General features: G+C 37.6%; 1 protein-coding gene across 9 annotated transcripts in view; it reads left to right on the top strand.

The window, feature by feature from the left end:
- The window catches only part of Bbx (BBX, HMG-box containing), a 248,788-nt gene that overhangs the window by 182,650 nt on the left and 43,792 nt on the right, over positions 1–22,346 (top strand). For all 9 annotated transcript variants that reach the window (XM_005345050.3, XM_026786253.1, XM_026786246.1 and 6 more), the window contains 3 exons: positions 2,587–2,667; positions 6,513–6,587; positions 13,667–13,747. In XM_005345050.3, coding sequence (XP_005345107.1) covers positions 2,587–2,667; positions 6,513–6,587; positions 13,667–13,747 — 237 coding nt within the window. The remainder of the gene's footprint in view (positions 1–2,586; positions 2,668–6,512; positions 6,588–13,666; positions 13,748–22,346) is intronic.

Raw genomic sequence — 22,346 nt, 5'->3', positions numbered from 1 at the left:
GTGGGTAAGCAAATCTGGGAGGAGTTGGCATTGGGGAGAAACAACCAAATATGTGAAAAATATATTTAAAATGATAAGGTTTCATTTTCTTATTGTTAATATGACTTTAAGCCACCAGGGCAGTTTTCTTCCTCAAAGAGTCATTACCTCTCCCACCTCATGGAATCTGAAGTAAGAATGCACTGATGTATTATTTGTAATGACATTGTAGCAACGGGCTGCATGTATCATTGCATCCCATAAGATCATATTAACTAGTGATGTCATAGCTATATATTCTTTGTGATGTCACACAATTCTCAGAACTTTGTTAAATTGAGCTACATCCCATGGTCTTTGTTGGCTTGCTTATCTTGTTTTTAACCTTTTTGTTCCCCTAAAGCAGGATCTCATTAAGTTGCCAGGCTGTCTGGAACTCTTTCTACAGCCAAGGCATGTCGTGAACTTGATATACTACTACCTCTGCCTCCCAAGTAGCTAGTAGGATTACAAATCTGTGCCAAGAGACCTGCCTAAATGATAATGTATTTTGCTGAAAATATCTTTTAAGGTTTCTGTTTTGTGTATATTTTATTAGAATTTTATAAAGACACTACATTTTTTTTTTAGTTTCTGCCTTGATTTTTTTAAATCGAACTTCATTTCCCCAGATATCCAGAAGATAAATGCATAGGGTTTCTTTATTATTCCTAAATTTGGTTAGTCATTCCATGCAAGAAGAAAATTTTCAAACTTTTGTGGCTACTAATTTGAGGGTTTATTGGCTTTCTTTTTAGTGTGCTTGGTGTCTTTAGCTTGGTATCTTTGGGGCACTTGGTGGTACATTTAGCACAACATGCTTAATAGTCAAGTGGTGATAAGAGAGGCAAGCTTGCCCTAGATGGCAAATTAATTAAGGGTTCTGCAACTTCTCCATGATACTTATCACTGGAGGAGTCTTCATAGCTCTTTAAAACATTCAAAGTGACCATAAAATTTTTCAAATACATGTTTCTACTCTATAGCCTGTAACACTGTTAGAAAAATACCTTCCTCCTCAGCCATCAAGTGGAAAAGTTGAGTGGGAACACACACACACACACACACACACACACACACACATGTTGATGTATATTTGTGTGTATGTGTGTGTGCGTTTGTAAAACTTCTGTTGCCTTTTCCTTTAAAGTGAAAAAAATTAGCTATTATCCCTTGAAAACCTAACTTCATTATTCAGGAATGTAGGAGAAACCCACTGATTTGGGGACTTACAAGAATACTTCTCAATTTTTATTTTTCCTTCAGTATCTTTTTTAAATAGGGTCTCATGCATCCAAGGGTGACCTTAAACTTCTGATTCCCCTGCCTCTACTTCCTGAGTGCCACAGGCATTTGCTGCTGATCTCATTATAATTCTACAAATACCTCTTAGCACACTGTGCCTAGGCAGTTTGGAAAATAATGTAGTAACGGGCCCTGGGAGAGGATTCACAGTAAACAAGTGTGCCTTGTGATGATGAGAGCTAAATAAAGGGGGATTGAGTACTGAGGGTGAGTGTCAGGTACCTCTGTGATCCTAAATTAATTTCATCTATAAAAAAGAGGAGACTTAGCTCAGAAAAAAGAAATCTTTCTTTACTAGAATTCACTACTAAAATGGTTATGTCTCCCAATACAAATATTTTTATTTCTTGCTTAAAATTAATGAGGTAATGTATATTCTTGGAAGAATCCTGGGAAGATACAATTTTAGGTGTCTTTTTTTTTTTTAGTAAGTATTGTTAATAGTGAAAATAACAAGGTGATAACAGAATGTTAAATGTTCGCTAGTATATCTTACAAGAAGAGAATGTTTAGGTAGACCCTAACCTTCTTAAGATTAGGGCTCATGCTATAAATATGTGAAAACCCTGGAAAATAAGAATTTAACTTTAGTTTTATTTTCCTGGAATTATCCTGCCAGAGAGAATTTGTGTTTTTGTGTTGCATGTAATAGGAAATGTTGAGGCAACATAGTGCAGGGGAGGAGGTGTTCTCTGGATTGTGACAGAAAGCCAGCAGTAAAGTGCTAATCTCTGTGCACATTCTGAAGGTATCGTGCTTCTACTAGCTCTTCGATTATTTGCCACTTGAGTGGTCACTTGCATAGAATTTTGTAAAGTGTATTAGTTATTCTTTGTTGCTGTGATGAAATATCATGAGCAAAAGCAACTTGCAGGAAAACTTAATTTTCGCTAACAGTTCCAGAGGGCTAGCATCCATAGTGGCAGGCAGGCATGACATGCCAGCAGGAACAGGAAGCTAGCTGATAACATCATTGTCTACACACAAGAAACAGAGAGTAAACAGGAAGTTGGGCAAGTCTATAAACCCTCCCCTATCCTCTAGAAGTTTCCATGGCCTTCCCAAACTGCACCACCAACTGGGGACCGAGTGTTCAAATACGCAAGTGTGTTGTAGATGTGTCCCATTCAGGCCGCACTCAGCAATTACTTTTTTGTTGGTGTTGCCTCAGTTGTTAGATGGTGAGGCTGACAGTGCTTTAGGTAGCATTTGTTCGTCTGCTGTTGTCATGATGCTCACTCTGTCTGTCTGACTGTGTTTCAGGCATCAACTACGCCTTGCCGGCCTGATATTTCAGAGTCACCTGAGTTGCATCAGAAGTCACCATTGTTTCAATTTGCTGAGGTAATGTTTGCATCTTATACTTAATTAATCAAGGAGTCATTTATAAAGCAAGTTTAAATTTGGGCTAATGACAGCAAATGAAAACAGCAAAGAACTCTACTCAGCTCAATTAATTATAGACAAGAACATATAATCAAAGTTTGTAAGCGGTAAGGGACTCCAGGGGCTTTTAGTTCGATTGGTTTTGAGACAGTGTCCTTATAGCCAGGCTGGTATCAAACTTAGGATCCTGCCTCAATTTGCCAACTATAAGGATTACAGATATCCACTTTTGGCATTCTAGAGATTTTAATTGAGAAATAAATACATATTTATAGAAGCTTGTTAAGTCATACTAATTATTATTATGATTAAACTAGAATGATTATTAAATCATACAACACATTGATTGGTAAATCCAAAGACTGAACAAACTCAGGATTCTTACCTATGCATTATTTGTTTTCATTGTTATTGTTTTATACTTGATTCTTTCCTAACTTGATACTTTTTTTTTTTTACTTTTTTAAATTCATCTATTTATTTTACGTCCTGGCCACAGCCTCATCCCCAAATCCTCCACTCTCAATTCCTTTCCCCCATTACCCCAACCCACCCCACAATTCCCTGCTCTTCCATCTCCATCTAGGAAAGGGTGAGTCTCCCATGAGTATCAATAAAGCATGGCATATCAAGTTGCAGTAAGACTAAGCTCTTACTAAGTATAGCAAGGCAACAGAGTATGAGAAACAGGATCCCAAAAGCCATTAAAAAGAGTTGGAGATAGGCCCTCTTCCCACTATTAGGAGTCACATAAGAGGACCCAGCTACACAACTGTAACATATATGCAGAATGCCTAGGTCAAGTTCATGCAGGCCACCTGGTTATTGGTTTATTCCGTGCAAGCCCCTATAAGCCCTGGTTAGTTAACTGTGTGAGAGTTCCCATGTTATCCTTGACCCCTCTGGCTCCTACACTCCTTTCTCTTCCTCCTCCATAGGATTCCCGAACACTGCATTTGCTTCCATCAGTTGCTAACTAATGCTTCTCTGATGACAGTTGGGTCAGGCACCAATCTGGTCATAGGACACAGCCATGCCATGATATTATAGCGTGAAGTTTGCCTTTGCCAGAGTCTTACATCATAGGACAGAGCTGCTAGCTCAATGTCCGTGTCAAAAGCGGAAATTAAAACTCAAAACTCCTTCTGAAGATACCTCCATTAATCTTAGAACTCAGTATGAACTCTCATTTCTCCCTCCAATCCCAATATTTAAGCCAATTGTTCTTCCTTGATCCTTTAAATTTTCCTTCGTTTTCCTGTCCTACTACAGTTCAGTACAGGACAACCATATTTTTCAGATGTCTGTCTGTTTGCATTGGTACCTCCTGCTAGTCCTTTGAGAATATTCCTAACTGCTTTGCTTATATCACCAGAGTGTTATATATATTTATTCATAACATATATCTATCTCTTCTGTCTTTGAGGGCTGGAATGAGTTTGGAATGTTTTGAATATTGATTTTTGCAAGGACTAAATATAATAAAGAATTCATGCTGTGGTCCCTTTACAACAGTTAGAGATAAGTTGATTGAGGGTGGGCCTAGCTTCAAGCACATATGCTTAGTGAGTGGTCTGTGAAGCCCTAATGATAGAGTGAACTCTATAAACTTGTATTTGAGATTTTTAGCACAGTATGTGCATGTTGAGGCTTCTATACCATATGGAAGTTTCCAAAAAGATCTCTGTTAGTATGCTTTTATATGAAAGGTCTTAACATTTCTTTAGAAGACTCTATTTGCGTCTCTAGCTAAAATCATACTTTATAGCAACATGTATTTATAATAGAGTATCTTTTTGTTTATAAGAGTATCCTTTCGTTCATTAAATGCTTTTCATAAAAAAACCAAATGGATTTTAATTGTGATTCTATTTGGTATGCTTTCTGACTCAATTCCTGAAGAAATACATTATAGGTTAGGTTTTCCTTTTATATGAATTGTCCATTTTTTTCTTAACTTTTATGGATGGCTAGTTGGAATGAGAAGGATTATTGGAAGTAAATCCTACTAACTTCATAATTCCCAAGACTTGAGGAAAATTCTTGCAGCTTTGCATTTGTAGTTTATCACACTTGGACAAAGTGTGATACCTGGGACTTAGAGAATTGGGGGCTGAACCTAGAAAAGTTACTCATTTTTAGCTTAGAATGTCTTCAGATCACTTGGCTAAATTTTATCTTTTTATGATGGTCTGTTTTTTGTCTAGTTGATATTTATTTTTAAGTAGCTTATCTAATTCAAAAGATGTGGTACCTTTAAATTTTTCCTAGTGGCTTCAGTAATAAATAGTATCAATACAATAGTCAGGCAGCCTTTTTATTAATCTTCTTTCTTTCTTGTATATCACCTTTGATTCTGTGCCTACATGTGACCATAATGTTTTCTAGCTTTTCTGAAAGTCATTTTTATGGTTGAAGAATTGTGATCAGGGTACATTTACTGCTTAGTAAGAACTCTGTGACGTATGAACACGGTCTACCATGTTCTCTTCAGGTACTACAGTGGGCTGAGATGATAATACTGCAAGCTTCTGCTCACTTCCTCTCACTTCATCCGACTTTGTAACTGAATCTTATCCACTCTGGAACAAAAATTAATAACTGAATTGTTCTTAAAAATTCTTGAAAATATTTTATTCTAGCCCTCAGAGCAGTTTGAGGGTATCACTGTTACTCCGTGAAAACAAAGCAACATACGGTATTGCAGAATCATCTATGCACTGTTAGACACTGAAGTATACTTGTTTTGTTTGATGAGAGGCTACACATGTCACAACAGAAGGAAATCAGGGCTGGGGAATGGATCAGTGGGTAAAATGCATGAGAAGTAAGCATGAGTACTCGCCAACTATGGAAGACACGAACAGGAAAATCCGTGGGTTTGCTGACCAGTCAGTCTCCGTTCAGGTTCAGTTTTAGATGCTTTAAAAAGTAATGTGGAGGAGAAAGATTGAGGAAGACAACCAATGTCAACTTTTGTCCCCTACATGCATAGGCACATGCATGTCTACACACAGAGAAGGAAATACTTTTGTATTTAAACAGTTATGTCTTGGTCTATGCCAGACAATACATTTTTAGGAATATTTGTTTCTCATCATAATTCTATAAAATAGGCACTATCACCATCACTAATATACAATTGGAAAAAGTAAGTCTTGGGAAGTTTAACTGAGGTCATATACCTGCTAAGTGGAAATGAGATTAAAATCCTGTTACCCAGACCCTACTTCCATGTGCTTCTACCATACTGTTTGAGAGATGCTTCTATACAGAAAGTAGTTTGTAAGGTGTAGGGAAGAATATGGCTGTATCTACTTACAGCTTCAAGCTTTTAATACTGTATTTTTCCCTCTTTTGTGGAGTAGAGGGGGTTTTAAGACGGTTTTTCTGTTGTAGCCCTGACTGTTTTGGAACTGTTTTGGAACTCACTCTATAGACTTGAACTCAGATTTTCCTGCCTCTGTCTCCTTAGTGCTGGGATTAAAGCCATATACCACCATGTCTGGCTTTAATAATGCTATCTTTAAAAAAAAAATAATTAAAATGAAGAAATTCATCTGACTCTGTTTAATGTTGCTGCTTGCTATACAGTGGATATTCTCATTAGGTTCATCTTTCAAAATGAGCCGGACTCTTTGTTCTTTACAACCATTGTCTCCCTGTATCATTTGTATTCATCTTTTAAGAGGGATTTAGAATGACGACTCACTTCTGAATCTACACTGAAATACATGGCAGAGTCTAGTGGTATGATGTAGTAAAGTATCCTCAAACAGTAAGCACTTCTTGTTTCCTTTTAGATATCTTCAAGGACATCCCAACCTGAGGGTCCTTCAAAACAGTGTCAAGCATCAGCTTTGTTTCAGTTTGCAGAGGTAAAGCCTTCGTTTCTTCATGACTATTGTGTTCAGAAATCATGTTCATCTTAGGAAATGCTGAAAGGAATCCTAATACTTTATGTTGGACTTTAGGCATGCCCCTTCCATTACTAGCATAATATACAGAGTATTTATGGCCTTTTTTTTTTTTTGCCATTGGCGTAATCATAGTCAACTCAGCTCTGGATTTCATAACCATTTTAAAAGCATTCATTAGAGTTCATTCACAGCGGTCACTAGTGATTCATTTATTTCATTTTACCTTCTTAATTTACTTTAATCTTTAAGAAAAAAAAAAACAAAAAAAAAACCTGCCGTCACTATGATTGCCACAAGATACCAGTTAATTGTTTCCAGTAGCAAATTTAGATGCTGTAATTGAGGAATAACTTTCTCAAAGCAAATACAGTGTTGAATATGACTTGTTAAATTGTCACTATGTGGCTTTCCACCAGATGTAGCTGCAGCCAGTATTTTATTATTAGAGTCTAATCCTTGGCTCTGCTCAGGTCAGTTTTTGCGGGATCTCCAGTTTCGTCAGCTTGTCATCCAGATAGCACACACCAAACACTATTTAGTGATTGATGTGCTTGGTTTGCCTCAACCGTATGCTCGTCCCTAGAGAGCTCTATGACAAATAGTAAGATGGACACAGATCACGAAAAAGCATCCTGTCTGCTTTAGGTCCTTGTACTTTTCATTCCAAGAAAAATGCGTTATCAGAATCTAAGTAATGTTTTATAGAATTGAGAGAAAATGATAGGCAAGACTGTTCTGTTTAATATTGATGTATCAAATCACTGATTCATTTGAGTAAGGAGCGCTGAGTATAAGAAATGTAAAATGATATCCTTCTGGCAAGGGAAAACCTAGCATTTCACTTTGAAAATGAGAAAAAATTACTTTCAACTCTTATATTAAGGGGGGAAAAAAGCTTCTTCATCTCGGGACACTTCTGAGACTCATAGCCACTCTGCTATAGTAGCTGCTTTAGTTGCTGAGGACTATTCTATCAGACTAATAACAAATGCAAAGTATTATTTCATGGAGAACAATTTGTTTGACGAGTCTGAGCACATTAATATTTCATTATAATTTTCCATTCTGATAAGCAGACTGTTGTTTTCATTGTCTGGGGGGAAATAGTTTTGTTTAATATCATTTCCTCACTCTTTTCCAGTTATTGATACCCATCTATTGCAGCTAAATATTTTTCAAAAGTTTAAAAGAATGACGGTGTGTTGACTGAATTTATTTTTAATATCTAAACCATTCCCATCAAGTTTTTCTGAAGCATTTCATAAAAGATAGATTTGTTTGCTCCATATTATGCCCAATCAAAGTCTTCACCCTGTAGCATGAATTAGAAGGGTGTGGTGGCTCATCTTTGATATACCTGATATTCACATATTAATTTCCAGAAGTAGTCTACTTAATATGAAGTGCCATTGTGGAAGATCTTGACTAAATGTGTGTGTGCCTAACTGCATGATTAAGTGATACTTACAAGATACCATCATCAGATCCATTAGCAGCCTCTGAAAACCAGGGTCAGTGTTGAAGGATAAAACCTATGGTTGTAAGGGCCACTGTCCTGTGATTCTGAAGAATGAAATCAGTGAATCTCCTAAAGGAAGCAATTTGTACTTAGTGCACTCCCCCATCAAATGACAAAATTTGGTCCTTGCCTCTCAGTTGTACTGTTTTCCCCACACAGAACAAAAAAGTTACTACTGAGTCTTCAGGGATGCATCGCTAGAGGTCACAGTGCTGCTTAGCAGCATTCATCCCCAAAGTCTTTCAGTTGACACAAAGCATCTGTGGGATTTCAGGAAGCTTAAGATTGTTAATTTGAAAATTTAGCAGGAGCTGTTTCAGGGGATTGTAGCATAAGTCATGCATGATGGATAACCCCGCCTGGATAATGTGAGCAAACACAACTTCTGCTATACCCCAAATCTGATGCAGTCTTCTTCCCACTTCAAGCCCCAGGGAACTGATCTTCTTATATTTTGCATAAGATGGTAATATAAGCCATTTTAATTTTTGAGCAAATTAAAATGTGGCACTTGGAGTTATTTAACAGTATGTGCTACATCTGCTTTACATAAGAGAAGTCTGTCCTTATGTAGATTCATAACAGGTCTAGTCCTTTTCCTTGTGATGGATGAGAATACTAAGTTTCAGTCTAGGTTTTTAGCGTCTGACTATACTCTTAGCCTAGTTGTAGGCCGGCTCACATAAGGCTAAACCAGAGTTAACTAAATGAACTAATAAAAGTTGTCTGCTGAAAGCTGTGATAAACACTATATAGTAGAAGTAGAGTAGGCTGTAATCACAGTGATGATATGTCCCTCTTGTTTTTATAATTATTTCACAAAATAGCATCATCTTTTATTGTCCTAATTAGTCCATAACAAAAGTTTTCATGCTTTAAAATAAGTCAGTGTTTCCCATAAGGCTTGTTGAAACACAAAGATTCCTAGACTCTACTCCTAAGACTTCTGATTCACACAGTCTGAGAACTTCCACATGCAGCAAGATTCTTTTCAGAAACCACATCTGAAGGCTGCTGTTCTCCAGTTGCTACTGACTTGCAGTGTCTTAGTGTTACTGTTAGTGAACTTTCTCATATCTGTTATTTTATGAAGGAAGGGTGGAAACAGGAAGGGCATAGTGTTTGAATGAAAATTACCATTTATATTTTCTGAGGTGTTCTCCCTCCTATTGTTACCTACTTAAGAAGGGAATCCGTGTTTATATATTTAGGAAACATTTAGCTCTGTAAAAGTGTTTAATTTTTAAAATATTTATAAGATTGGACACAAAGTATTCCTAGAAAGCATCTTGCTAATTTCATTTATAAAATCTTTAGAGGCATTTAACTATGTGTTCTCTTAGAAATGGGTTATTTATTGTAAAGTATAATTAGCAAAGAAAACGCTTGTTAAAGGCTCTGGCTATTTCCTTAAGTTGAAATGGTTTTTGTGTTTCTTTTTTTTCTTTTCTACAAGCTCTGGATTTCTGCATTGAACACTAAGGAGGACTTTTTTCCCATTTTTTAACCAAGTGTAATCACTATAAAACCTGTTGAGATTAACCTTCATTGAACCATGGCTCAGTAAAGCACTCCTTTCTTTTTAATAGGTTCCTTGTGAATGTTTATATTAAAGAAGAAAATAATATTCATGCTTTATAAGTCCTAGAAAGAAATACAGTGTAAAGATTGCTTGCCCCCATTGTTAGTCTCTTCATTTTGTTGCTCATGTTTCATCTAGATTCACCCCTCCCTCTGTGATTCTAAGCTCTGATGTATTCAGTTGATCAAAATGAGTTCCCTATTGGCATTGTTGATGTTCAAAGGTAAAGTGCCACATCACTTACTTTAGATCTAGGTCCTGAAGACTGATGGCGGAATATAATGTCAGAAGGGAGCTATTGTTTTCCATTATTTAATAGGTCTAAAAGCCATAGACAGTGCACACATTCTCTGTCTGATATGTGGCTGGCTCTTAAACCTAATATACACCTTTGCATTGAAAACTAACATACTTACTAAAAAGACACAACCAATCTATTTGATTTAGACTAATTGATTTGGACATTAAACCTTTCCTTAGAAAATATTTACCCTGCCAGTATAAGTAGAGTCATAATCATACCAAATTTAAGGTTCTGTCTCAATAGGATACAAGTCATAGGTACAAATTTAGAGCATTCATTTTCATGATTGAATACTTAATATATTACAAAATATTGCATTTCCATAAAAATGCCATATACTTCACTACAAATAATCACAGAACATACTGTGGGGTTTTTGGAGGCATTAATATTTCTTTTAAAGTAAGCAATACCAGCTATCCTCATATGTCCACTTGTTTTTTGGTTTATTTGTGTAATGCTTATTCATTTTCTTCCAGACTAGTGTCTATAATGCATTATAATTGCAAAAGATTTCACTATCTCCTAATTTTACTCTGATCTTTACACCTTGTATACTCATGCACAAACGGAAATATAAAATGAGGACTCTAACATCCAGAGTGATAATTTTTCCTAACTTTTTTTTGCATCTCAGATCCTATTTAACCTATTGACTTACTATTGTACCCTCTTTCTATCCTTTATGAATGGATACTGTTTATCTGAATTGCATAATAGTTAAAACAATAGCATTATCAGATTGGCAAACACCATACATGTTGAGCAAAATAAAATTCATAGTCACTAGCATAGTATACAGTACTCTCTAGCTACCAGAGTTGCAATCACACTGATGGGAAGGAAGCAGCTTGTAGGCTAGTCATTGGAAAACACACATTGATGGTATTGTTTTTACTTAAATGGAAACATATGTCCCTTACATTGAAAATTTTTAGCAGGAGTGAATAGTAACAAAATGACAGATTAACATTATATTGCTTATTCTTGAAACCAAAGCCATCATAACAGATGAAATTATTAAAATAAAATGTATAACATAAAAAGGGAGTGGGCCCTAGAAGAAAACTCTGAGAAAAACTATTATTTAATAGGATCAGTGTAGAAAGAAGCCAGCAGAGATTAACAAAGAATGGCTTTAGAGGTCCGTCTTCAGTAATCGAAGCCCCGAGAGGAATTTGCCAAAGGAGAGATCAGCATGTCAGGTGTTGCGGAGAAATCTAGACAGCGGCTAAATTATCATATGTCCAGTCTTCTCCCAACCTCTGAAAAAATACTTCCCTCTCCAAAATAAAACAAAAGAAAAAATAAAATGAGGTATTTTTTAAAAAATGCTCAGGGAACATAGTAAATCATTCCATGAGATTTTTGTTAAGAGAATTTGGAAGCATGAACCTCTCACACACCTGCACCTTTAGAAATCAGGCTTTTGCCAGGTGATGGTGGCACACGTCTTTAATCCTAGCATTTGGGCGGCAGAGGCAGTTGGATCTCCGTGAGTTTGAGGCCAGCCTGGTGGTCTACAAGAACTAGTTCCAGGACAGTCTTCAAAACTACACAGAGAAACCCTGTCTTGAGAAACCAAAATTAAAACAAAATAAAAATAAATAAAGGAAAAAACAAAAATCAGACTTTTAAGCAACTTTGAATATTTTATATATTGTCATGTAGCTGTGACTGGGTGAATATCTTCTCAGAGATTTAGAAAAATCAGGGAGCTGTCCTACTGTGTAAGAAACCACTTCACGCCTACTACTGAGCAGTGCATTCACACAGGGCAGGGGACCCCTTGTGTGACCTATACTGCAGGAGGCAACAGATTCAGCAAAGATGAAGTGCAGTCAAGGGACGAAACTGTAACAAAAGGAACAGCAGAGGGAGCTGGAGGAAGAAGTCCTGAGATGGACTTGGGTAGTGCAGCCCTTCCCGTTGTGTTTGTTGTCTCTTGGTGACATTTGCTCACACAACAAAGTTGATAGTCTGCACATTATGAAATTTAATAAATTGTATCCTTGGACATTTCATCTCTATAAACTGTTCAATTTCATTGTATAACCGTTTTTTGGAATGGCACTAAAGTGTTTATATTTGTTGGTGATCATGATAAATCATAAGTGTTGATTGTTACACAGGCTATTGAAATGAACTGTGGCCTCAGAACCCTGCTGGTCCCCAATATGAAATCTAATCTCTACAGTTTTATAATACTGGGCAAGCTTTTTTGTATTTTAAAGGGAAAATAAATGAGGCTCAGCGTCCTGATTATTTGCTTAAATCTACATAGCAAAAAGTAATGAAGTCTGGCTGACTCAGAAGCCATGACTCCTACATTATATGACCCCAGTTCAGGAGACTGACATTTACATTCAGTGTTTCCGTCTTTAAGGTACTGAATGTCAGTAATAATAGTATGTGAGCTTTTTCTTAGTCTACCGAGGGGCGAACAACTAAATTCAACTTGATAGTAATAGTTAAGATGTAGTATGTATCAGTGAAAACTTGACTAGTGGAAAATATTCCAAATTTCAGAAAGAGTGAGACTCCTTAAATTATCTATAGTAGAATCATATGTGATTGCAGTGAGTTTATTAAAAATGTAGCATCTAGGAGGGAAAAATTCCTCATCACTTTTATCAAGTAGACTTTTAAAAAATAGCGCAGATAACATATTAAGCATGTGTTTCTATGAAGGGCTCTTGTTCCAGGGTATTCTAGAGAGAACCAGTGAGCACCCGATGTGCAGTCTGTCTCTAAGCTGACACAATTTTCTGTGGGACCTAGGTCACTGCAAGTTACTGAACCGAATTGTCTTCTAAACCAAACTGAGAAAACTTTATATAGACTGAGAAGAACTCAGAATCATAGAAATGGAATGTGCTTAGGCCATAGCTACCTGATCCCATGATGACTTCTCCATGGGAGGAATGCAGGTCCTTCTGATTGTAGATAGATCTCTTTTCCAACTCTTACTGAGGTTAAAAATTGAAAATGAGGTTTTCATATGAAAATAACAGTGTTGTTCACTTATAATATTGCCCAGACACAACTTAGCTAAATTTGTAAAAAAGTTTGCAGTTAGTATAATACCATGTATGCTGGTGCAACCCACATAGTACGGGCAGGTGACTGTACCCCATAGGTTCCAGGTTCATTATTAGTCTTTGAATTCAGTTTCTTCATAGTGTTCTAAGGCAGTCAGTATTTTATATAAAATTCTTATCCTCCTCTTGCTCCTGTCATATTACCTATCACATGAATTCTTCCCATAGAGAACCCACATAATTCTTTTAATTGATTAGTAAATGGAAAATAGTTCTATATGTCTTTCTACTTAGCCAATTGATGAGTTGGTTCTTAAGTAGAAATTAACATGCATATCATACTAATGTTAAATTTAGAGCCGGGAATATGAAGGATAATATTCTTGTCATTATATGTCCATCAAAGCAGCACCTATTTTTGAGCAACTCAAAAGACTCTCAAAATGATTATTCCAGATTTGATCTAGTTAAAGCAGTTTGGTAGTGAGGAGTAGTGTTAGTCCTGCAAAATTAAGAAAATTCCCGTATGTATATGAAAGCAAAGATTCTGGTATCAAAATTAATATGCTTATGTGATTGTTTTCTTTGTAGATTTCTTCAAGTACTTCACAGTTGGGTGGCGCTGAGCCTGTGAAACGCTGTGGGAATTCTGCACTCTTTCAGCTGGCAGAGGCAAGTCATAAGTTAAGATCTGCAGATGTAGAAATCACAAAATAATGATGATAGTGTTTTTTAAACTGTGCTGTCTCACCCGTGACCATAAATAAGCTTTATTTGTTTCCACTAGTGAGAGGACTGCCTTTCATGTCAGTGAATGTTGCTACTAAAAGTTGTTGAACACTGAAAAAGATTGCCCAGGGATATCATAGAAACTGTTTCATGGGTAAATTTGTTTTTGTTTTTCAAGATAGGATTTCTTGTATAGCTTTGGAGCCTGTCCTGGAACTAGCTCTTGTAGACCAGGCTGGTGTTGAACTTACAAAGACCCACCTCCTCTGCCTCCTGAGTGCTGGGGTTAAAGTCGTGCACCACCACTGCTGGTTTTGTCTCTCTTGGGTTAGTAAGTTTAAGATTAGTGAGGTTAAATAAGACTACCCTGAGCTCTAAAAATAGCTTGTTATTTTTTTCTTTCTTTAACTTTCTGCATTCACTTCTAAATCTCTAAAATGCATCACTTTTAGTCAGAGTGATTTGTGTGTATGTGAAACATTTCAGATGGCATATTCTAAAATCTGGTTTTCTAGAGTGTCACTCACGTTTGATGTGACACGCCACTATTACTCCATTGGCAGGGGGAATATGTAGAAGTTGCCGTCAATTGTAGCATTTCCATCCTGCTGAGACCACTCTGCCTACAGGGAACGTGTGGCAGGATTTCTACACCAGGACCCTCAGTTGGTGTACTCTGATACTAAACTTTTCCTCTTTCCTTCCAGTGAGCTCCCTCTAAGTTCTTTTGTGAGTGGCATGGTTCTTTTATAAAATTCTTGGCAATTTACTGATCTTAATGAGATCATCTGTCATTTTATCATAAAAATATGAGAGTTTGAAATCTTTAAATTGATATCTTTAAATTAGGCTTTTAAAAGCCAAGCCAGGTACAAATTATAGGACTATAAGGCCCTGAAACAGTAGCAGGTAGATAGACTGGAACTAATCCATTGCATCAGATGCCAAGCTTGACATGGTTCTTAGGCAAAAAAATCCAGACCCAAAGAGAGGACTGCGAAGACCATAAATACTGAGGAAAACTCGAAAGACAGCAGGGACTGGTTCCAAAAGAGAGTAGTAAAGGTCTCCTTCAAATGTAGCCAATAAAGAGAGTGCCTTTGGAGTTTCCCAGACTCTAGATTCTCAAGATAATTTACTTGAAAGAACTTTTTTTTTTTTTGAGTAATATGGATGTCTGGGCCATCTGCTTTTTCTGGTTATATAATTTCTCTTTGTGTAAACACCTATATAAAACTATAAAGTATTGAACAACACCAGATATCAAGCAAACTAACTTTCCATATAGCATTTATCTTTATTAAGCCGTTTTGGATGGTACCATATGAGCCTCTGAGATGCTTTGCTGTGCGGTGCTGCTAGAGAGGAATCTGCGTTGTCACTTCCTTTCAGTCATGAGAGCGATTTCTTATTAAATCAAAGCTCATTAGAAAAAAAGCATTCTTCTAATTTGTAGGGATGCATCCCAAATATGAAACAGATGCTATGGCTTAACAGATGCTTGGATGCTCGTGTCATAATTTAAAGGGGAAAAATTACCGAAATAAGCCTATTTCAGTTACAGAAAAATCAACTTAGCAACATTTGACTAAAAATATGTGCTTCTGATGAAACTCAGTTGCTGAGAAATCATTTGCCAAGATCTTTGTTATTATTTGTGCCACATGAATCTGATACCACATCATGAATGGTGTGTTTTAGAAGAGCATTCCAGTTGCTAAGTAAACATCAAATGAGCCAGCATGGCCAATGATCACCAGTAGATTAATGCTTTCTTCCATTTTTTGTCCCACTTGTAATTTATAGTCTTTTTTTTTCTTTAACAAATAATGTATAGTCATTTCTGGTACCTCTGAAAAGTAAATATAGAGACAGATATAAAGTTACACATTCAAGGAAGTTGTTCTGATTTTGACTGGACCCTTCTCCTACGACCACCTCCTATACCTTGACAGGCCTCTCATCAACTCCCAAATCATCCTAGGGATGATATGTGGAACACCATGCCTTTTCTCTCTCCTCAACATGGACTTATTCTCCATTCCTTACCCCGCTCTGTCACGAAAGTGAAGCCAGCTCTACTGTTAAAGATTAGGAAAGAAACATGGAAGCAGTATATTCTTATGGTTTGATGAGAAACAAGAAATGCTTTAGACATGTTTTGTGACATCTTTTACTTATCTGACCAAGCACAAACAAGGGAGCTGGCAGCAAGGAGATGTACAATGGCTTTCACTATTCTTAGTTTTGATATTGGAACCCAAGGGTGAAGTAAGTAAATAGGAAGTAGATTAGTTTGATCAAGCAGGAGGCCACTGCAGACTAATAGGGGAGGGATTGGCAGATGGAGAACCTGGGGCAGTCACATCAGAGAAAAAACTATGATGGAGCTGCCTTTGCACAAGGTGCTCTGAAGTACTGTGAGAGGCAAATGTGACACCACCTGGATTGTGCCCATACAGCTGTCTTGATCAAAATACTTAGGGGGGACGACGACACTTGAGTCAACTCCCCTTCCCCCCCATAAGACCCATTCTAGCCTGGGGGCCACATCCCTCCTGATCACTGACTGCCTATCTGTTCAATATTTCAGATATCACCCTGCCTGAGGCATTCCTTAAGAAAGTCCTTGAGACATAATCAGCAACAAATGAATAAAGCAAAGATAGTATAGTAGTTAGTTATTCTGGTTCTGCAGCCGAACACTTGGGGGAAGCAACTTAGGTTATTTTGTCTTGAAGGTGCGAGATGTATCAGCTTATCTTGTTACTGGGTGGCAGCTAAAGCTAGGTTATAGCCTCGGGGCCCAGCCTCCAACAACCTACTGCCTCCAGCCAGAGCCCACCTCCTGAGCCTTCTGTTACAGACAGCTTGAGACAGTTCCCTAGACAAACTATAACAAGCAGTTCTACTTCTGCCATCTATCTCCAAAACTAAGGTTTTAGTCCTCCTGAAGGACCAGCAGCAAGGCTCAAAGCAAAGTATGGGCTCCTTCTGCATTCTTGGGCCAGAACAGAAAGAGAAACGGGTGAGCAGATCTCCCAAAGCTAGGGATTATTGCTTACAAGAAATTCTATCTTGGACTTGGGTGAAGGTGCCTGCCACCAAGAGTAATAACCTGAAATCAGTCCCCAAACACACAGAGTGGAAACGAGTCCCTATTCCTACAAGTTGTATATACACAGACACAGTAATAATTAATGTAATAAAATTCTAAGACATAGAAGGAGCAAAAATACATTTTATATGTATGTTTATTGCCTCCCTCAGCAGTCAAAAATAATGTGTGATGGTAGCAGGAGGCAGACATTTGGATTCTCCTGCACTGTCAGTTTAGGTTTTAAAAGGTGAAGGCCCTGATTGGAATGTAGATATTTTTGTGTGTGGAGGTGGGCACATGTTCATATGTGCTCAGTTCACATGTGAACACATGTGTGGAGGCCAGAAGACCTCAGTTTTTATTCCTCCTCAAGCCCAGTCTACCGTGTTGTCTGAAATAGGTTCTCTCACTAGGGCCAGTAGCTCTCTGCTTAATGTTTCTCAGCTCTGGGGTTACAAGAGAACCACCTCACCTGGTTGTTTACATAGGCATTGGTGATCAAGCTGAGGTTCTCATGCCATCTATCTAAACCCACAGCCGGTAGCTTTTAATGTCTGAAAGTGACCCAGAAATCCTAGGACTTGTTTCATGTATTTTAAAGGCATCTATCCAGCCAGGAAGGCAGTTTTCTGCTGAGATCAGAAAACTGAGAATACAGTGCTCTTTGTTCAAGCTTCCGTGAAGTTCATACTGTTCAGTTAATCAGTTCCTTATGCTGGCAAGTGCTAAAATGCATTGTTTCCAGTCATTTTGAGATTAATTAGGCTAATCATCTACAGAGCAGCTCAGCAACCTCCCTGGGATGACAGTTGGGTAGGAGAGTTGCTGCAGTTTGGAGATGCTCTGAGGAGAATCAGAGATAGCTTTATCTACTCTTTTAAATTCTATAATTATATATCTGTAGCACCAACACTATCTGTAATCACTAGCATTTCAGGGCTTTCTACATGTCAGTAATAGTGGGGCTGCTGAAGTGACCTGCCCATGTACACATGTTCAGCACAGTGAGAACTAAAACCTGTAAGCCACTGAGGATCAGAAGTATATAGAAAGTTGGTTTCTTAGAAAGTGGCAGAGACCCACATTGGAGCACCGGACAGAAATCTCAAGGTCCAAATCAGGAGCAGAAGGAGAGGGAGCACGAACAAGGAACTCAGGACCATGAGGGGTACACCCACACACTGAGACAATGGGGATGTTCTATCGGGAACTCACTAAGGCCAGCTGGCCTGGGTCTGAAAAAGCATGGGAATAAAACCGGACTTGCTGAACATAGTGGACAATGAGGACTACTGAGATCTCAAGAACAATGGCAATGGGTTTTTGACCCTACTGCATGTGCTGGCTTTGTGGGAGCCTAGGCATTTTGGATGCTCACCTTACTAGACCTGGATGGAGGTGGGTGGTCCTTGGACTTCCCACAGGGCAGGGAGCCCTGTTGCTCTTCGAGCTGATGAGGGAGAGGGACTTGATCAGGGGAGGGGGAGGGAAATGGGAGGCGGTGGCAGGGAGGAGGCAGAAATCCTTAATAAATAAATAAATTTAAAAAAAAAAGAAAGTGGCAGGGGCTGAGCCTATGTTTAAAATCACTGCTGTGCATTCTGGTAATTTTTTTGAAATTACTTCTACTAGTGAGTTTTGTTTAAATTATGATAATGAGTGCTATTTATTATCTACTATGTGTTAAGCACAATCTGGGTACTTCATAATTCTCAAAACTGTGTTCGGAGACAGGTACTATTATCGTTCCTGGTTTTCCTATTAGGAAACCAAAGAATGTAGAAGTTCGACAAGTTCGCTTAGTAGCTTGCTTATGGTCATGTAGACAATAAGAATCAGAGTCTAGGTAGGAACCCAGATACTTTGTCTCTCTAGACCATTTCTTAAAGTAGGCATTTCTGTCAGAAGCTGAAAAAAACAGTATGTTGTATTTCCCCCAGATAAACCTGATAGAAGATAAAAAAAAACTATTGGAAAAGTTTTCATAACTGTATTTATTAAATAAGGATATAGGCATTCTCAGAAGCTTCAGCATCTTTTTATATTCTTTATTGCTGTAATGATGTATAAATTAAGTAAAAGGTAGGGTGATGTGGGATTCCCCTTTGTATGCTGTGAATACCATTGGTTAATAAAGAAACTGGATTGGCCTGATAGGGTAGAACAGAACTAGGTGGGGAAAACTAAACTGAATGCTGGGAGAAAGAAGGTGGAGTTGAGAAGCCATGTAGCCCCACTGGAGACAGAACGCCAGAACTTTGCCCAGTAAGCCACAGCCTCATGGTGATACACAGGTTATTAGAAATGGGTTAAATTAAGATATGAGTTAGCCAGAAATATGCTTAAGCTATTGGCCAAGCAGTATTATAAATAATATGGTTTCTATCTGATTATTTCGGGGTTAAGCAGTTGGGAAACAAACAAGCAGCTTTTAACTACATTAGGTAAAGATACATTTATTGTAGTATCCATAAAAATCAAATCATTTATAAAATTATATATTAAAATTATAGGATTTAGAAGCTGGAGAGATGGCTCAGTGGTTAAGAGCACTGACTTCTCTTCCAGCGGACTCAGGTTCAATTCTCAGCACTCACGTGGCAGCTAACATCTGTAACTCCAAAATCTTACACCCTCACACACATGCATGCAGGAAAAACACCATTGCAACTAAAATAAAAATGAACAAACTTTTTTAAAAAAATGGATTTATAAACAATATTGAATAATGAGGCCAGGCAGTGGTGGCACACGCCTTTAATCCCAGCACTCTGGAAGCAGAGGTAGGCAGATGTCTGTGAGTTCGAGGCCAACCTGGTCTACAAGAGCTAGTTCCAGGACAGGCTCCAAAGCTACACAGAAATGGTAACTCCATGAATAATCTTGCCTAGCTATTCTCCCTCCAGTCTTTTTTTTAACATTTCCCATTACTGCTAATGATTAGAGGTACTTGACCGAGGTATGACTGTACATACATGTTCTGTATGTATTCTGAGTGTCTGACCCTCTCAGCAACCTCTAGCCCAGAACATAGAGGTGCAGATCTTAGCCTACTTTCTACTTCTAAAACTTGAAATTTTACAAGGGAACCTTTTATTTAATGTTGCTGTGTTTCTTATCTTTTGATTCAAGTCTCTAGTCATTTTAAACACCTATAACTTTTCTTCTCACTCCAAATTGCACCAGTGTATTTTGGAGGGAACTGAAAAAGAGAAATGTTTTTAATAACTGCCGTTAACAACTTCTGAGAAGACATCAGATGGCCATATGGTACCACAACTCTCACCCATCCAGAATCCATAATTTTAAAGGAAATAGTCAGTGAAGAAAATATTTAAATTATCAGTTCACCTGGCCCAGTGATTTCAGCCAACCAAAGAGAAAATTGCTTAACTTGGCCAGATTTCAGTGCTCAGAGATATATAGACCACTGTTCTGTGACTGAGAACAGTTTCTCCTGCATGATGGAGAGTCTGATTTTCTTAGCAGCAATGCTGTAGTTATTCTCAGGAACTGCTGACTGTGTATTTATGCTAACACACACACACACAATTCTGGTTTTAATTAATTACAGAAGAAATGCACATCTTAGAAAATGCTTCTAACTGCCATCTTAGATCTAAGCTGTTTTACCAGTCAGTACAAAATGATTGTAAATATACCTTGGCTGTAAAAACATTTGTTTTGTACTAAAAAGCAGAGATTTTGAAATAAAACCGATTAGTGTCAGGAGGTCTGTTTGCACACTGTCTTGTTTAAGTTAGGGGACTCCTTTATAGTAGACAGTAAAAGACAGTCTAAGAAGAAGATATGTGGCCTGTCTTGAAGCTGCTTACCACTGTTTGGGCCAGCCAAGAGATGGCTGCTGTGGCATTATTTCTAACAGTTTAATAGTTTTCAATTCCTATTTTATTGTCATTTAAGGCAGAATAAGAATTGGGTCAATATCTTAACATTTGTTAAATGTTAAATTTGTAGTGTCTCTGATTCAGAGATAAAATTTAGATGTGGGATAAGTTTATTATTCTCTTAAAGCCACACCTCCGTAACAGACCCCAAGCCTAAAATGTGTTCTCACCTGGACTACAAAAGGCATTCTCTCTGAGCACAAGAACATGAAATACATTCTCTTCAGTGCATATGTTAGCCCCTTCAGGAGTGATACCTAGTTCTTAGCATCTTCAAGAAGGTGATAACCTGTGCATTGGTCTAGTGCATTGTCTGTGAGGATCAGACTCACTAGTTCAGCTTTTTCTTTCCTTTGAGAAAGGAGTTACATTATCTCCAGCACACCATCTCTAGGCTTTTCTGATTATACAGAAGTCACAATGTAGTTTCTGTTGATGGAGGGAACTTTTAAATATTTGTGATTAATTTTCATACGTACTCTTGACATTCTTGACAAGAATGCTGTGATTGTCAATTGAGGCCTGGCAGTAGGTGATTATAATTAGCATTGTTTTTAGAGACTCATAAAATAACGTTTCCTAGTTTGAATTAGAATGCACTTTAGACTCATAAATTACCTAAGGACTAATGAGCATTCAGTTTAACACAATCTCTGTTGAAAACCTTTTCAAAGATACGAGCTTATTCTTGGAAAAGAATACAAAGGTGGACAGAATGCATTCTGGGCCCATTGAGTTATAGCTATTGAATAATAGAGTAGGACCTGGGGGAACTGACAATAATTATCAAATATTTATGTCCATCTTTAACTTAAAACATTAACATTTTAACTTCTTTGAATGCTGCCCTGGGAATTCCATCACTGGAAGGTACCCTCATGATTTCCTGTTCTCACTTTTAAAGAAAGTTAGTGCTCAATTTAAATTAATAATAGAAGGATAAATTGTCATTTACCATGTCTGGCATTGTTTCAAGGCCAGATTAACAATCGACTCTCTATTAGGGGCATCTTGACTAAATTAATAATAGTCATTAATTCTGTATTCCCCACAATGCAATTTTGTTCCCTTGAGCTCACATTGCTTTATGTTCTTCTTAAGCCTGTTGTATGGCTGGCTACATGCATGTCCATGCATGTACATAATGTATGTATGAACATTTTAAAATTTAGGGGTCAATAATTCTCTAGGAGCAAGAAAAAAAAATTTAAACAGAAAATTGGGTTTAGGAAGATCTTAATTTCAGAAAAACTATTTAAAATCGCATAACTCTTATTAGTTGTTGTGTAGCAGTTTCCTCCGAGATTGAAATATTTCATTCTTCAAGTATAGTTTTTTTTGTATGTCTGAACATTCCTAAGCTCCACTGAATTGTGGGTGCATATGCCCATAGTAGATGTGAGTGGACATACACATACACAGAAGGAAAGGCTCAGCAGCTAAGAACCAAGTTGCTCTTGTGAGGATCTGGCTTCATTCCCCAGCACCCATATGGTGACTCGAGCCATCTTTAACTCTAGTTCCAGGGGACCCA

Source organism: Microtus ochrogaster, chromosome 2 (assembly GCF_000317375.1).
Source record: "Microtus ochrogaster isolate Prairie Vole_2 chromosome 2, MicOch1.0, whole genome shotgun sequence".
NCBI lineage: Eukaryota > Metazoa > Chordata > Mammalia > Rodentia > Cricetidae > Microtus > Microtus ochrogaster.
Note: the sequence above shows the minus strand (reverse complement) of the source record. Positions and strands in the feature narration are given on the sequence as shown.